Source organism: Miniopterus schreibersii (genome assembly GCF_964146895.1).
Source record: "Miniopterus schreibersii genome assembly, chromosome: 1".
NCBI lineage: Eukaryota > Metazoa > Chordata > Mammalia > Chiroptera > Miniopteridae > Miniopterus > Miniopterus schreibersii.
Window position 1 is genome coordinate 75,667,328 of NC_138101.1, and position 17,424 is coordinate 75,684,751.

Here is a 17,424-nt window from a genome sequence, read left to right on the forward strand (position 1 = left end):
CTTTTTATGTGGACTTCCTCAGAGGTCTTAGCACAGCTCTGTAAGCAACTAAGGCTGAGAAAGGAAGGTGAAACTGTGGGATTAAAGTGCGGGAGAGAAGAAAGTACTTCTTGAAAATCATACAAACTGTAAACCAAAGGTATCTGGATGGAGCCTAGAATATCCTCAATGGTAGTTATCTGTTTTGTGTTTTCCTGAGATGAAAACATGAAGCAGGAGCCAAACTGGATAGTACTATGAAATTAACAAGTAGAGGCGGATCAATCTGCCACAGAAAACTAAGATTTTCCATAGCCTTACACTAATTGAGCCAGAGAGAAAAACTTACTTTTAAAGAGACTCATAAATGTCTCAAAGACAGATGATCCCCCCCGCCCTCCGCCATATTTTAACATAGTGACAGTTTCTAGATTAGTATTGTCAGGAGCAGAGAAAGAAAAACTTAATCTACTTAAAATGTGATTTTCTCTCAAATAAGGGGACGCTTTTTCCTGAATTCCTTAAGACAACAAATATGTAAAATTTGGCAATCATGTGCAATTGTTGGGAGAGAGTTCAGAACTTTCATCAGATTCTCCAAGGGGTTTATTATCCCCCCAAAATATTAACACTTGCTGTACTGGAGACAAAAAAGTCTTTCATTTAGAGATAAAGATACACAATACATAGTTAAGATTTTAAAAAGAATTAGGCAGTTAGGACAAAGCATGTTTCAGATCTTTTCTTCTTCGGATATCTTACATCCCCCTTTGCCTCATGCACAGACCTATCACTCAATTATCAATTCTAAATCAATAAGCAATTTTTGTACGTCAGATTTCTTTAAATTAATTATTTTCTTGATCTTTGCTACCTTAAATCCTTTTTGAAAGGAGGGACATTTTTAAAAATTGATCTCTGTGACTTTTCCCCCACTAATTATAACTGCACATTCCCCACTAATTATAACACGACAAACTGAGTTTTATATTAGATGTGAGAGGGAAAAAAGTCAGAATATAAAACTACATACTGTAGACAGTTTTATAAAATATAAAATTATCATTTGGCTGGGATATTATGGGTAATTAAAAATATTATTTAAATTAAATTGTATTTTTCAGGTTTTACATGAGTATTACTATTGACTAAATGGGCACCCCCCAACTTCCTATGTTGCAACCTGATGCCCAATGGGATGGTATTTGGAGATGGGGCCTTTGAGGTCATGGGAGTGGAGTCCTTATAAATGGATTAGTGCCCTTAAAAAAAGCAGTTTTATTTGTAACAACCAAAAACTATAAACAACCCAAATGTCTCCAGAGAGTTCCCCTGGCCCTTCTATCAGGTGAAGACACATGAAAAGGAAGCAGGGCCTCACCAGATACCAGATCTGCCAGAGTCTTGATCTTAGACTTCTAGCCCAGACCTGTGAGAAATACGTTTCTGGTGTTTACAAGCCACCCAGTCTATGGTATTTTGTTATAGCAGTCTGAATGGACTCAGTCACATAGGCATTTCTTTAGTAATTAGAAAATAAAATGCTTTAGCAATGGTAGAGTCACTAGAGAAAACGAGCTTACAGATTTCTAAACAGGAGCAAAGGCAAACAAAAGCCCAAACTCTAAAATGACACAAAGACCAATCCAATGAAAAAGAACTATGACACATTTTTAAAGCACTTTGAAATTTCTGTCTTTGTGTATACATACTTACAGTTTCAATGACTATAGTAGCTGAAAAGGTCTTCTCATTGATGGATTCTAAGGTGCCTTCATTTCCTCTGTATCCTCCGTTTAAAACAAGAATTCTTTTTCCTACGACAGAAAAGAATATAAGACTTAAGGCAAAGAACATGTCCATTTTTTTTCCTTCTACTTTGTTACAGCAAAATGCAATTACACAGAATAAACATAATGAACAAAAACCCTTATCTTAGAAGTTCTTTATCATTTAAGAACTTTATATTCTAAAGTATAGTTTGTAGATACTTTAATTACTATCACATTATATTCCTCATTTTTTTCACTTATTTGTCAAATGGATATGTTTTAATTTTAGACTGCATGGTGTATAAGGTATTTGAAGGAAATGCTCAGAGTCCACAAATAATCAGAAAAAAAATGTTTCCTTTAATTCATCTCTTTTTAAAGATGGTTTGGCAGTTTCATAAAAGTTTAAATATATGCCTGACATGTGATTAAGCCATCCTATTTTTAAGTATTTTCCCAATAGGAAAGCAATCCTATGTCCATACAAAGACTTGTATGTGAAAGTTCACAGCAGTTTTATTTTTAACAACCAGAAACTATAAACAACCCAAACGTCTATCAACAGGTGACTGGATAAATAAACAGCAGTAAAGGCAGATTGATGGTTGCCTAGGGGGAGACAGAAGGCAAGAGGAGTGGGAGGGAATGATTAGAGTATAAAGGAAATGAGAAAAACTTGGGGGAGGGGGTAATAAAACAAACATTCATTATCTTGCTTACAGAGACAGTTTTACCAGAGTATTCACATGTAAGAATTATCAAATTTTATACCTTATAAAAGTCTAGTTTATTAGAAAAAAAGTTTTAATCCATTAAATGATTTGTTATTTTAGAGGGAAAGAATAACGGATCTGATAAGTGAAAGTTTTAGAGACTAGCATGATCATTGTGCCAGCAATTATATCACCATGAAGAAAGTGGATCAGAGGCGAATTGCCTGACCAAACAGCATTAATAGTAGACATTGTGTTCGCATCCAAATGATCAAGATAATTAAAGAAAGCAAAATCATACTGTTTTAGTTTACTATTTCAGAGAGCTAAATAAATATATTAATAATAACACTAATATAATTGGATTTACCCAGATATGTCTGTGTTTTCCTTCTGGAAAAAAAAAAAATTCCAGGAAGGGAAAATGTGTTCATGACACAAATAGCTTTCTTAAAAGACTGACAAACTACCACAACACCCAGTCAAATAGGATCAGTTATACTGGCAGTTATATAATTCTAAAAAGGAAACTTGTATCCATAACTATCAAGTAATGTCAAAAAACTATGGTTTAATGAATGGAATCACTCAGGGTGATGGCATATATATGCATTAAATGGTCTGCAAAAAGATTTACCTGGTGCTGGAATTACTGTTTCTAAATGAGTCTGGTCAAGTTTCAGCTTGTCTCCAGAATCAATCATCTTTACAACAGCTGTGTATTTGTCAATTACTTCCTGTCATGTAAAATCAACACTTTTATAATAGAAGAGATATGTGAACACAAATTTCAAAGGACAGAAATAAATAAAATAAAAAGAAATTCCAATCAAAACAAGAGTAACTCCTTCTATAAACAACACTATTTTCTAGAAACCATTTATTATTTCTTAGTTTTTGGTTCTTAATAAAGAATTCAATTCAAAACTTAGTTAAGGTTTTCATCTGCAAACTATAAAAACTGGTGATCTTAGAATAAGACTTTAAGAAATATAGTGAGAGGGATAATTTCGCCTAGCTTCAAGGACAGTGGAAGGGCAATTTAAGCATGCCAAGGCTGGGTGCAGAAATGAAACTATATTAAGGAAAAGCAAAAAAACCCCAGAGTGTTGATTTTTAAATTTTAAAATCCTAGAGCAGCCAAAACACCCTCAGGTAAAACACATGGAAGGCCTCCTTGGAATTCTGGGGGTACAATTATATTGCTCATCGTTAACAAAGAGAATGTACCTTGCTGATTAGCAAGGTGTGCATACTGAGTTTAAGAGGTGCCAATGGCATTTCATACATACTATTTGCTCCAGTAAGAAAGGAAACAGAGGTTAACATAAACGATGGTTGAAAATGAATTATTTCTCCAACAATTATGAATTCAGCTTTCCTTTTATAGAACCATCAATACCTTAAGCATATGCTTTCTGCTACTAGGACTTGATTTTTAGGACTACCAAAATGGCCTTACTCAGTAACCCACCAGCTCCTTTCACAAATTCCATTCTTAACGTTCTGTTCTTACCTTAACAATGCCCTTTTTCTTATGGTATTTCTCTCCCAGCTTTTTTGTTATAATTTTCACAATGATTTCCTAGAAAATAACAACAACAAAAAAAACAAGACATATAGTATCTTTTCTGTCTTATCCTTCATTTTAAACCATGTTCAACAAAAACCATCGTAAAATGTGACTGCTCTGCTAAATCAGAAAATTTGGAGTTCTAAGCCTTCCCAACAATGGCACTTCCTTAGTAATCTTTTATTCCTTCTTTCTCTTTTTATTCAATACAGTTACCAAGAGGAAAAAATATATACCTAATGGCTGATTTCCAAAGTGAAGGTTTCTTGAAATCTAGGGCTTGTATCTATAAATCTCAACTCTATTAATTCATGTCTTTCATAAACAACCTCTTTCTATCCATTTAACAAAGTGAAGTGCTAAGGATATTATACTGTTGGTGCTCACTGCTGATAAAAATGCAGATGGCAAGAATCTCACTGAGAATTCTCAGGACCAGACACTGTCCAGTGTTCTTTTCTCCTTATGTTACTTTCAATTTCTGATATAGATGAGATTCCTCCAGATTAGCTCCAGCTAAAAGTATCATTCTTTGGAGCAACTCATTCTCAGATGTGAGAGAAATCTGGGCTTATTTCATATTAATGCATTCAGAGTTCACTTTGTTACTGCTGCTTTCCTGATGCAGATTAGCTGTGTAATGGCTGACAATGGAAATTAAATCGCCTATCTCTTCGCTGTCTTCACTACAGTAATTCTGCATTTGCTACTTCAAGTAACTATAACAGAGGTACCAGATGGTCACAAGTACCTCACTAAGCCGTGCTAAAAACTGTACGAACAAAAATTCATCAAGGACTGTGGGGGAGGATATTTAAAAGCAGAGCGACATGTTGAAGAGTTGAAGGGTCTTCTTCTTAAGCCTCTGTTTTACTAAGACTTTCTAAAGGAAGCCAAATAATACCACAACAGCTTCTCTGATTCAGCCAGAGTATTTCTGGGCTAAATCTCTCAAAGGCCTTCATTTAAAGACAGCTCATCACATCACTGGACTTACTGACCCTTGCTCACAATAGATCTGTTTGAAATTTTTCTTTTCTGAGTTTAAAAAATGAAGCTCTCAATCTATCTCTGTGGACTGCTGGCTATTTTAGCAAACATAATGCCCTTTTCAAAATAAGAAACACACCGAGTCATCAGAGCATTGTTGGTTGACTCTCACTTTTAACGTAACACTGTAAGAGGAACTATGCAGAAAAGCTGAATAAACAATATGATAAAATTATCAACAGAAAATAAAACTTAATTGAAAGTTTTGTCCATCGAAAGAGAATTTTTAGACTAAGTAAGATTTGGAATGTTTTGCCTTTTTTCTTTTAGTTTGTTTTTAAACCAATGGTTCTTAACCAAGGGTACATGTAAGATTCACCCAGGAGGTTAGTGAAAATGTGCATTTCACACCAGGAGACTGGATGGTGGGAGTACTGAAGCAGGTGTATTGTGAAATCCCTTGGACTACTGTACCCTAAGCTTCTGTCTTTAGAGGACGAGTGTATGTAATAAATTGTTCTATGATGTTTGCTATTATAGAGACTGAGGTAAACAATTTCCTTAATCACTCCTAGTTAAGAACTAACTACTGCTTTCATCAAAATTCTTGACTACATTTTTCACAAACATTATTTAACACTATTAATGTTCAAATGCTAGCTACTTTAATAGGGGAAACGAAAATAATTCATGGATGGTCTCTTCCCTACAGGTCCTTTCTTTACTAATCTTGATGAAAATTCCACTTAGAGATGAGATGGAGTCAGGGTGGCTACAGCTGCCCAGGAAGTAGTGCTGTTTACTAGCTGAGAGTACACCCAATGAATCAGATTGCCAGGGAAATCCTGGCTCACCGCTTCCTAAACGACCTTGAGGAAATTACTCAAATACTTTAGGCCTTGGTTTCCTCACCTACAGAATCAGAATAGTAACAGTAATTACTTTATAGGGCTGACATGAGAATTAACTGAAATAATTTATCCAAAATAAATACTTTTTATTTAACAGTATTTTTTTTTTAATCCTCACCCAAGAATACCCTCTTCATTGCTTTTCAGAGAGAGTGGAAGAGAGAGAGACAGAGAGAAACATTGATGTGAGAGAGACACATCAACTGGTTGCCTCCTGCACCTGCCCCAAACATGGCCAGGGGATTAAGCCTGCAACTGAGGCACCTGCCCCTGGTAGGAACCGAACCCAGGACCCTTCAGTCCATGGGCTGATGCTCTAACCACTGAGCCAAATCAGCTAGGGCTAGCACAGGAAGTATTCTTGTATTAAATAATTTATTTCATGATCTGTCACATGATCCTGAGGTAGAAGCATTTCCCATTATATAAAAATATAAACTAAGACATGAGAGCTGTATTATTTCCAAGCGAGTGGGAGAATGATTATGAAGATCAGAACTTAGAATATCTTGACCTTTGAGGTTATTATTAATCTTATTTTTCAAATCAGAAATCATCTAAATAACACACTACTTTTCACTCTCCTGATCAAACCAGCTTCTGTAAGAATAACTAAGGAGCTCTGAAGGTTTTATGAGACCTTCACATCTCAGTAAGTTCAAAACAGAGCATCAATCAATAATTTCAAAATTACTTCAATGTTTACACAATGTCATAAAATTATTGTCTTAAAATAATAAGCAACAAGTAACAAAATACAAAGCTTTCTTTGAGTTTGTAAAATTAAAACCTGTTTTTTGACAAAGTAAATGAGTATTTTAAGTTCAATAAGATGTAAGTTGAAAACTAGTACTTCGGCATTTGTAATTCTATTTAATTCTAATTCTGAAACTACAATTTTTTGTCTTATAGGAAAAATGGAAAATAATTCCAGGCTTAAATTTAAGGTGTCATAAACAAGTTTGGCATTAAACTCAAGGAATATTATTAGCCTAAAAAACATGAAGTAACCCGCCAATACAGGTACAACCAATAATTAAAGATCAAATAGAAAAAAAATCTCACTGAAGTTATAAGTCTATGTAGTTTATATACAGCTGAGAAATTTAGTCGTTCATACCAAATGCTACTTAAATCATTCACTTGAAAGTACATTTAGAACTTAAGACACTCCAACTGAATACGTACAGGCTGAAGCCAGTAGTCTGTTCGGGCAGCTCTTTTCTTGCCCTCTTCAATCTGTAGAACACAGAAGACAATCAAAACATACTTCTCAGAAGATCAGCAGTATAATTTGCAAACTCTGATATAAAAATAAACGTTTTTACAATTAGTTTTTGATTAAAGTTTGAATTAAAAATGTCATAAAGCAAGTCAGTTGACCAAGAAAATAACACAAACAGACTCTACTTAGGCAATACTGCGAGGCCATCCGCCAACACTAAAGTATTGCCCTCCACCTGCTTCCTCCCAGGTGACTGTCATGAACTAGAAAACAGGCAGTGTTTTCATGTGGTAAAAACAACACTTACAGACCAATTTAGCACAGCTCAATTAGGTATAGAGTCTTATGGCAAAGAGAAGCTTCCCTGTTTGATAAGGATAATAAAGCTTGTAAATGGAGGGGAAGAAACATACAACCAAGAGAGATGTAAATAAAAGGGTGACCAAAAGAGCAAAAGCTGACTGGCCATTATGGCTTTAGGTCACGTCTTTTTTTCCTTTAACTGCTTAAAGTTAGAACCCCAAGTACCAACTTTCATTGGAACTGAATGATGTCATTCTTCGGTTGATTCTAAACCTCATTTTAATTAGTCCAACTTTCTCATATGAACAAAAAGTATTCTAAATTTAGCATGTATTATATTCAAAGCAGGTAGATCTGGCTTTCCATTTTCCTTTGAATTAAATTTAAAAAGCCTGTGCCATGGCCTGTAAGACCTCTCTGGTATTTCCTCTCCTTCCCTTTCTAACCTCAAAGGCTACCACTCTGTGTTCACCACGCTGCAGCCACATGGGCCTCTCCTTCTGATGCCTGCCGTAGAGCTCTTTCCCGCCGTAGCACAAGCTATCTCCCCACTCTTGATGCTCACACCTCCTTAGGACTTAGCATTTTGCATGTAATTACTTATTATTCACTTGTTCACGGAATGTCTCCCTCACTAGAATAAAAGCTCCATGACACACAGGTACTGTGTTTTTATCCCTATTCTACAGTCCTGTGACCTCACATAACACCTACCTAGCACAGTAACAGCAACTCAATATTTGTTGAATGGTGGAATGACCACATCTCAAAGTGTACACATCTTATGTTATACTTTAAGCTTTTCAGACTGCTCCTCAGTAACATGGAAGACCAAACAATGACCTTCTGTCCTTTCACACATGAAGAAAAGGGTTGAGAGACTAGAGAAAATATTACATGGAAAAAAAAAAGCTTTTTCTTGTATCCATTTCTTCACCTGTCCTTCCTCTTCTCTTTTTCCATTTATTTCATAAATTAACTGATAAATTCATGTGTTGGAAAGGATAAAGAAATGTTTGAAGTGTATTAAGAACCTTCTGCAGAACTACTCTAGAGTTCCAGGTAGAAAGTATGGCCCTAGATCCAGACAATCACAAGTTTTCAATAGTTCATCACATAAACAGCCATCAGGTGAAATCAAATTAAAATGATGTCACAGCTTTTTCCTGATGGCTAAAAGATGAAACTGGAAGTTAGACAATAGGAGAGCACAGGTTGGCGGGGGACTCCATGGAGGATGCCAGTTTCATAGCCACGGAAGGGGAACAGAACTTTCACGTCTAGCTTCCATCACCACTGAAGTCCTTCTCTTTGAACTCTACAGACCATAGTTGCTGGAGAGTTCTGAAAGCAGCACTTGAGGAAAGAAACTAAACCTAGCTGGGGAGTTCTAATTCTATTCCAGTGGAACTGTATCTAGGCTCCTTTTTCCTAACCTAGTATATGCACGGTTTTCTAACTTTATAGTAATATAATAATGGTAAAACTATTTAAGTTTCCCTGGTTTAAACTGCATCATTCCTCTAATGTTAAGGCGTGAACAAGCAGTTCATCAACTGTACCTCCATGATTTCATCAAGTGCGGATTTCTTTTTCTTCTTTTCTTTTGGTTGAGCTGAGCTCTGGGAAGATTCTTTCCGTTTCACTGATGCTATGGTCTCTATTACCTTCAAGGCACTTGGTCCCAAAGAACTGGTGAGATGAAGAACCATGCTTGTTAACAAAAACTATACACAGCCCAGCCCAGCATGGCTCAGTGGTTAAGCATTGACCTGGGATCCAGGAGATCGTGGTTCGATTCCCAGTCAGGGCACATGCCTGGGTTGTGGGCTCGGTCCCCAGTCGGGGGCGTGTGGGAGGCAGACAATCAATCATGACTTATCATTGATGTTTCTCTCTCTCTCTCCCTTCCTCTCTCTGAGATCAATAAAGATTTAAAAAAATAAAAAGCAACTATACACAAAGGCTTTAGAATGTGCAGAATAAACAACATAGAAGAAATCTGCTACATGATTCATGTCTAACAAATTAGTTGAAACAATAAAGGACCCATCTATGTCCCTTACAGGGCTCTAGGCACCAGGAGAACATGTAACCCTTCCTGTCTTTATCTCCCTCCTACCTTCTCCTCACCCCTTCACTGAGTGCCAATATAACTGGTATAGCAGAGCGATGACAGCAATGGCTTCGGCGTTAGGCAGGTCAGGGTTTGAGGCTACTTCTAGGATTTTGAGTAATAAATTTTTCTAAGCTTCAGTTCCTCATCTATAAATGGGGATAATAACGTGACCCACCTCCGAGCTTGATTACAAGGATTAAATGTTTGTAAAATGACTGATAGAAGTCTAGCACACTATTGCCAGTTCTATTTTTTCAAAGCAAAGATCTTAACATGTTAAATATTTTTGATTGCCTGACTGCCTAGAGTTGACAGTGTAAATTCTAATTTTTTTAGTGCTGATATACAATTGTAACCAATGACCCCAGAATATTATCCCTGACTTACTATGTTCACTCTCCATTATAAACAACTTGCTATTGACTGAGCCATGCCCTATGCTTCATGCTTTTGCAAATTTACACACGCCTCTTTTATACCTAAAAGAATCTCTCCATTTTTCTCCATCTGCTAAAATTCTTTAAGATCCATTATTCATGAGATTTCTCCAATTGTCATTTTTAAAATGCCATAGCACTTTATGGCATACATCACACTCCACTTTGTATTATAATCATTTGTATATAAGACTCCTTGCTCACAGTAGAGAAGGGACCATATGTATAAATTTTCCCCCCTGAAATGTAGCAGTAACTATGTTGTGACTCACATTAAATTGATGCTAAATTAATATTTGCTGACTAAATGAAACTTACCAGTCTAATTATTTAATCTGTCATATTTACAAAAGATGAAACAAATAAATATTTGCCCAAAGCTACCAGGGAGATAACCAAGAAAAAAAATGTGATGATAAGAAAATACAACAGAATTATTATTTTCAATTATTTGTTTAAAAAAAATTTTTTTTAATATGTCTTTATTGATTTCAGAGAGAGAAAGGGAGAGGAAGAGAGAAAGAGATAGAAACATCAATGAAGAGAGAGTCATTGATCAGCTGCCTCCTGTAAGCCCCCTCCTGGGGATCGAGCCCGCAACCCGGGAATGTGCCCTGAGTGGGAATCAAACCTTGATCTCCTGGATCATAGGTTGATGCTCAAATGCTGAGCCACGCTGGCCAGGCTAAAAAAAATTTTTTTAAGCATTTAAAGGTAGCATTAGAGCATTCTTTTCCCCCCCTTGTAAATGTTTGACCAAGATTGCTTTTTAAAAAAAATTTATCTTTATTGTTGAAAGTATTAGATGTTCCAATTTTTTCTCCTATTGACCCCCCTCCTCCCTAATTCCCCCTCTCCCCAGGCCTTCACCACGCTATTGTGTGTGCCCATAGAGCATTCTTTTAATCACCTTGCTGACCAGTCACCAGTATACATATGTTTCTGTGTCTGAACGTTGTTAACCCATCACGAGATAACTCATGTCTGCACTTAAATTAATTTAAGTAATTTTAAACACCTTGCTTACTGGTCACGTTGGAAAAGTAGCTGGCCACACAGTGAGTTCTGGCTCGAAATAGCTGGTCAGCAAGGTTTAAGAGAGAAACAGAGGGAGATCTGACACACACATGAAGGTGATATGAAGATGAGGGATGCAGCCACAAGCCAAGGAATGTCAGTAGCCACCCGAAGCTGATTCTCCCCCAGAGCCTCTGGAGGGAGCACAGCCCTCCAGACACCTTGATTTCAGAATTCTGACCTCCAGAGACAGACGAGATTTCCATTGTTTCAAGCCACCTAGTTTGTGGTAATTAATTACCACAGTCATAGAAAACTAATACAAGGGTGATTAATTTGGGGACCACTGGGACCAGTCTTAACATTCACCTACACTTGGAATGGAGAGAAATACAGAAGGGTCTAAAACCATATGATGTGATATTATATCAATATCTTTAAAATAATTTTCAAATGTACCTTATATAGAACTCAATTAACCAATTTCTTCATGACATCTAATGTAGTTGCTAATTCTGAAATATTTTGATTAAAGCTAAGACATTTGGCAAGCCATTCTGAAGCAGTTATACATTGCTGACTCAGCCAGCCCATTTCCTTCAATTCTCCTAGCCACTTTAGTCATGCAAATAGCCACTAGCCTATAAATTAACCTCCCTCCAAAAAACAACTGAGGGCCTTAAATACACAACATGTAAAGTTCACATACATACTGGTACCTTCCTGAACATCTTCTCTTATATTTAGCTTTCTAACCTCCTTAACCAAACTGAATGCACTGCATATCAACAATAGTGAATATTTGGTAAAAGAATATATATCTAGAAAAGAACATGAAAAGCGGAGAGAAGTACCTAACTACATGCTATACCAGGGTTTGGCAAACTACAGACTGAGGACCAAGTCCAGCCTGCAGCCTGTTTTTGTAAGTAGGATTTTACTGAAACACAGTGTGTTCATTCATTTATGCACTGCTATGTTTGCATTCTCACTCTGAACAGCAGAGCTAAATGGTTGTGACAAAGACATATATGTATGACCAATAGTGTCTAAAATATTTACTATGTGGCACTTTAAGAAAGTTTGTGGACTCCTGCCTGTACTACACCATATAGAAGAGAAGACAATTATTACTGAGTGCTGGCTAGTGCATTTATACTGTAGTAGGTGACAGTACTAAGGAGCTAGGTCAGTAACTTAGTCTCGATATTCAGAAAATTATAACACAGCAAAAAGTGTATACTCTAGCTAACATTTAAACTTGCTAAGTGGACTATGATAGAAAAATAAACAGCACCGCAGTAGCACAGAGGAACCAGTAAGTGGGGACGGATGGACGGAGCAGCAACAGTGTACCCATATGGAGCCTTTAATCAAAATAAGCCTTTCCTCAAAAGACAGTCATCTTATGACAGGCAAATAAGAAAAAAAACCCCACCAGCTGCTAGAAAAACCACACATACACACAAAAACCAACGAACCATCAAACAAAAGCCAAAAAAAAAGTACAACCAGAAAAAAATAATTCACAGTATTGCAGCTTTTAAAATGTAGTCATCAACATTTGACAAAAATTCTCAAGTTCTAAGATACCTATTCATGTAGCTCACCTTGACTTGGAAGATGTTGCTGTTGAACTACATGCTCCTTTATTCAAATTAAATGTCACTAGAAGAGAAAAATTGGTATTCCATATATTTCAGGAAAATAATAAAACTTCTCAGATATGATACAATATATCCACACAGAAATTCATTAGCATGTTGTTGTTGTTTTCCATGAGCATGCTGAAAAAAAGAGAGCTGGAATGCTCCTATCCCGAGGTCATAAATTCCTGTAGAATATACTGGATGGATGCTCACAGGGCTGGGAAAGACCTTCATGATCCAGCTGTAGCAGACAGTCCTGGCTATCTTTCCACTCCATGCCCCTGCTCCCCTCATCAATAGGAATCCAATTTTGTTTAGGTGTCCATACCTCTCACACATGGCTGAGGATGCTTTAGTCTGAATGTTTGTATCCACTCAAAATTCACATTTGAATCAGTTGAAAACCTAATGCCCAAGACAACAGGATAATAAGGTGGGACCCCTGGGAAGTGATTAATAAGGTTCTTTTGGTCTAAATAAAACAATCCCATTCCCTTCTCAGTGACTGTTCTTGAGGTAGACATGTGATACAGACTGGCCAATGACATTCAAAAAGAAGTCTAGCCCAGCCGGTGTGCCTCATCCCATGCACCAAGGGGTCACCAGTTCAATTCCTGGTCAGAGCACATGCCCAGGTTGGGGGCTCAACTCCCAATAGGGGTTGTGTAGGAGGCAGCTAATCAATGTTTCTCTCTCACTGATGTTTCTCTCTCTCTCTCTCCCTCCTTCTCTCTAAAAAAAATCAATAAAAACATATTTTTAAAGAAAAAAAAAAGGAAGTCCACTGGCAGGAGGAGTAACTTCTAGAAAAAGCTTCCTTGCTTATAGGGGACTCCAGAAAAGATGTTGTCATCTTCTGAACAATGCTGGGTCTGCACATGACAGCTGGAAATGGCAGCAGCCACCTCATGTCCAGCTGCTGACTGTTCGGCATCCTGAATTACCCTACCTCTGGGACTCTTGGTATGGCAAAATATTTCTTTATTGTTTAGGCAAATTTGTTACTTGCCAGTTTTGTGACCTGCAGCTGAGGGCATCCCATCCAATTCATTAGTACTGTATTTCTTGGCCTTTTCATTTTATCGATGGGAAAAATGCAATCTAGACAGATTACGTCTTGCTCCCAAACATGCTGCTAACTCTTAGCAGAACCAATACAAAAGCATCCACATTCAAAAAAGAAGTAACATTTACCTTTCTCTTCTTCATTTTCTCTGCTTAATTCTGTAAAAACGGGGGCCTCCTAAGGGGGAAAAAGTTTGAAGGTTTTGTTCACAGAGCATTTACTATCAATATTCAATACTCATATATTAGGACTTGCTACCTATGTTGCAAGGTAGCCCTAAGATACAACTTGAACATGACTGAGAACCTAATTGAGAAATTATATGTATTGTAAATATTCTCCAACTGAGAATGATTTGATCAGATTTTTTCTTTTGTTCACTGCTGTATCCTCTCTTGCCTAGAATAGTGTCTGGCACACAGGAGGTACCCAATAAATATCTGTTGAAATAAATGCCTTGATCTAGCTATTCCAACCCCTGAACCATCACCATGCCTTCCCTCCCTCCCCCATTTACCCAGATTTTGCCCAGAGGCTGTATCTACCTTCAAACATTTTATACCCTCCCAGGCTGGAGCAAGCTCTGGCCCTACACACTGTGTTTATCTCCAGCCCTGCATTAATTACAATCAGGAGAAATAATCTGTTTATCTCTTTCCCATTAACTACTGCCTCTTTTGAGAGACACAAATACTGAGGTTTAGGAGATTATATAATCACACAAGATAGTGAAGTCAGTGAGTCAGGAAGTGATTCAAGTTTGTCTCAACTCCAAAACCTGGGCTTTTACACTCAGCCATGCTCTTTTTCCTCTTAATTAAAGCACAATACCTACAAAACTCAATTCAATGCTTAACAAAACAGGCAATTTTGCTTCTTTAGTCCTCTTTCTATTGCCTCTCTCGATGATGTTGTTGCCCACCTGTTCTTTCCCTTCCAGACCTCTTCTCACTTGTTCTTCAATAAATTTAGCAGTTTTCTCTTCATCATCAAGGTCCTGCTTCTTCTTTTTCTCTAGTTCCAGTTGCCGGCGGATAGTTTCTGGGTCCCTGTCTATATACTGAATATACCAGCCTTTTGGGGTCTCATCCACTTTGCACAAGCCTTAAAAAAAACCAAAAAACAGACATATAAATTTGTATATAATAAAAGCTGAAGGTAAATATACATGTGTTTTTATCTCTGCATTATTTACTCATACATTCAAATATACAAATTCATGCAGTACATGAATTTTCCGTATTCTTGACTAATGAGATTTAGCTATTTTAAGTGGAATATTCTATTTCTTTGAACATAAAATTGCTATTCTGGTTTTTAACTAGCTAGGTTGAGGAAACATATTCAAACAAGAAAAACACATGAAAGAAGTATTACCTTGCTTAGTAATTAATCGTGTGTAAGTGTTCAACATCCAATGAATACATGATATTCTGCTAATGCAACTAAACAGAAATTATTCCCCTAAAATGGAATGAAATAACACACTGACTAAGTAACACACCAAATAAGTAACACACTGACTAAGTAATACACTGACACAATATCTCCTTCTCTTTTCTTCTCTTCAACTTTTCATCCTATGAAGATTAAAAACGAAAAAAGCAATACATTTAAAAAATCTCCTTAAGAGGGGTAGCAAGTTTCCTAAAGTGAAATGAATATGAGGGGCAAAAATGGAAGAGGACTGATAACAATCCTTGATCTAAATGAGAGGCTGCTTCAATGATGCATCTTGGCCCTGTCAAAAGAGTGATTCCAGATATTCATACTCAACTATAATACACAAAATCAACCCCGGAATATTAGGCTCCTCTCCACATTTTTTTTTTAAATTCTCACCCAAGGATATGTTTTTCATTGATTCTAGAGAGAGAGGAAGGGAGGGGGAGAGAGAGAAACATCAATGTGAGAGAGAAACACTGACCAGTTGCCTCCCGTATGCGCCCTGACCTGGAATCGAACCTGAGACCCTTAGGTGCATGGGACGATGCTCTAACCAGCTGAGCCACATCAGCCAGGGCTCCAGTCTTTTAATTACCCTACTCATCCTCTTTCTAATAAATTTACACAGAAATTATGACAACTCACTCTCCTCACAATGGAGCCACATAATTACTACTATTCAAATACATCCCATTCTTACCTTCTCTTCCCAGCCACTTGGTAAAATCAGTAAGAGTCTCCCACTGAGTGGCATTCATGTGGATGTGTTCTCGGTGGCTGATATACTCGTTATAAACAATGTTGTTGTGAACTCTCTTAGTGCCTAAAAACAAAATGTGAAACTGTTGATCCTGAGCAGGTTATAGGACAAGGAAGTTATTATGGGCACAATACTTAAGATGCTTACCAAAGCGTCTCCTGAGAAGTTCTAGAAAGTCATTTCGGAATTCCCTAATAAAGACAGGAAAGCATAAGGTAATTTCTACAAATATATAGCATTATCTTCCTGAAATTTAAGCCACTGTACAGTATGAATTTTCAAATGATGTATGAAACATTTATTGAATATCTGTTATGGACCTTTCAAAACTGAACAAGAATCCCAAAAGATTATAGCTTTCAAGAATCAAAGTTAAAAGTCAGTCTGGAGTTGAAACTTTTTGTCTTGGCAAAGCAGCCATAGGAAAAGTGACTACACATCTTTGGAGAGGGTCCTTTATGAAGTCTCTTAGCACTACTGACTGTGGCATAACAACCCCTTTCTATTGATAACAACAAAACTGCCCTTATTCCACAGGAAACTGGCACTCAGTGTGTCCCTCTGAACTGAGTACACTGTGTTAAGTGCTAGATAAACATAGGTGAATAAAACATTTATCTTCACCTAGGTTACTATCTTGCAACCCAATTATAACAGGAGTCAAATTGAAAAAGAGATGTAACAAAATGTCATAGGAAGAGTTGCAGGAGATACCCAGAGGTGCCCGAGGTGATTTTTAGTACAGGCGGTGAAGTGTAAACAGGACCTCTACAAGGGAAGCGAAGGCCATTCCCAGTTGGCACAGAGACATGAAAGCTTCAAACATCTGAGAAAAGACAACTGAATCTGGCCAACACTGAGGGCAATAAAAACGAGTGTGCGTCGGGGTAGAACAGAGTAACAGGGAGCAGCTGTAGCTGGAATATAACATTAGGGCGAATTTTTGAAGTACTGTGAAAGTCATGGCAAAGAGGTTGGGTTTAGGCAGACAAGGGAAGAGCATAAAATAATTCACCTAGGAGTTAATTTGTGACAATCTGTGATTTAGAAAGAGAATGCTGGTGGAGAGTATACAGTAACAATTCTCATAGTGTGGTCCCCAACCAACAGCATCAATATCACCCGGGCACTTGATTGATATGCAAAGTCTACAGCCCCATCCCAGATCTATGGAATCGGAAAGTGGGTGTGGGGTCTGCCATTCTGCCTTCACAAGCCCTCCAGGTAATTCTGATGCAGGCACTGGCTTGTGAGCCACAGACAGAGAATAGGTAGAGGAGGAGCAGAAGCTGCAGGTTGGGAGACCAGTGAGGAAGTCACTGAAATCTTTTAGGTGGAGACACTGAGGACAATTACTGGGGCTGTGAGAATGGAAAAGGCATAAATTTAAAGGACACTGCAGAAGAGAATCCACAGGAGGGAATTGCCAGAGGACACCGAGGTCTGCAGAGTAGCCATCTGCGT

At 37.4% G+C, this 17,424-nt stretch overlaps 1 protein-coding gene across 2 annotated transcripts in view; it reads right to left on the reverse strand.

Annotated features, from left to right (window-relative positions):
* The window catches only part of KIN (Kin17 DNA and RNA binding protein), a 28,077-nt gene that overhangs the window by 4,197 nt on the left and 6,456 nt on the right, over nucleotides 1-17,424 (reverse strand). The window contains exons 3-13 of one of the 2 annotated variants that reach the window (XM_081136417.1): nucleotides 16,108-16,151; nucleotides 15,901-16,023; nucleotides 14,677-14,858; nucleotides 13,883-13,931; nucleotides 12,650-12,707; nucleotides 9,029-9,158; nucleotides 7,127-7,177; nucleotides 3,981-4,049; nucleotides 3,102-3,201; nucleotides 1,688-1,796; nucleotides 555-671 (exon numbers count right to left, since the gene is read on the reverse strand). In XM_081136417.1, coding sequence (XP_080992543.1) covers nucleotides 605-671; nucleotides 1,688-1,796; nucleotides 3,102-3,201; nucleotides 3,981-4,049; nucleotides 7,127-7,177; nucleotides 9,029-9,158; nucleotides 12,650-12,707; nucleotides 13,883-13,931; nucleotides 14,677-14,858; nucleotides 15,901-16,023; nucleotides 16,108-16,151 — 982 coding nt within the window. In that variant the 3' untranslated portion in view covers nucleotides 555-604. Of the gene's footprint in view, nucleotides 1-554; nucleotides 672-1,687; nucleotides 1,797-3,101; nucleotides 3,202-3,980; nucleotides 4,050-7,126; nucleotides 7,178-9,028; nucleotides 9,159-12,649; nucleotides 12,708-13,882; nucleotides 13,932-14,676; nucleotides 14,859-15,900; nucleotides 16,024-16,107; nucleotides 16,152-17,424 lie in introns of those variants that run through there. The other variant, XM_081136416.1, reaches the window with a different exon arrangement.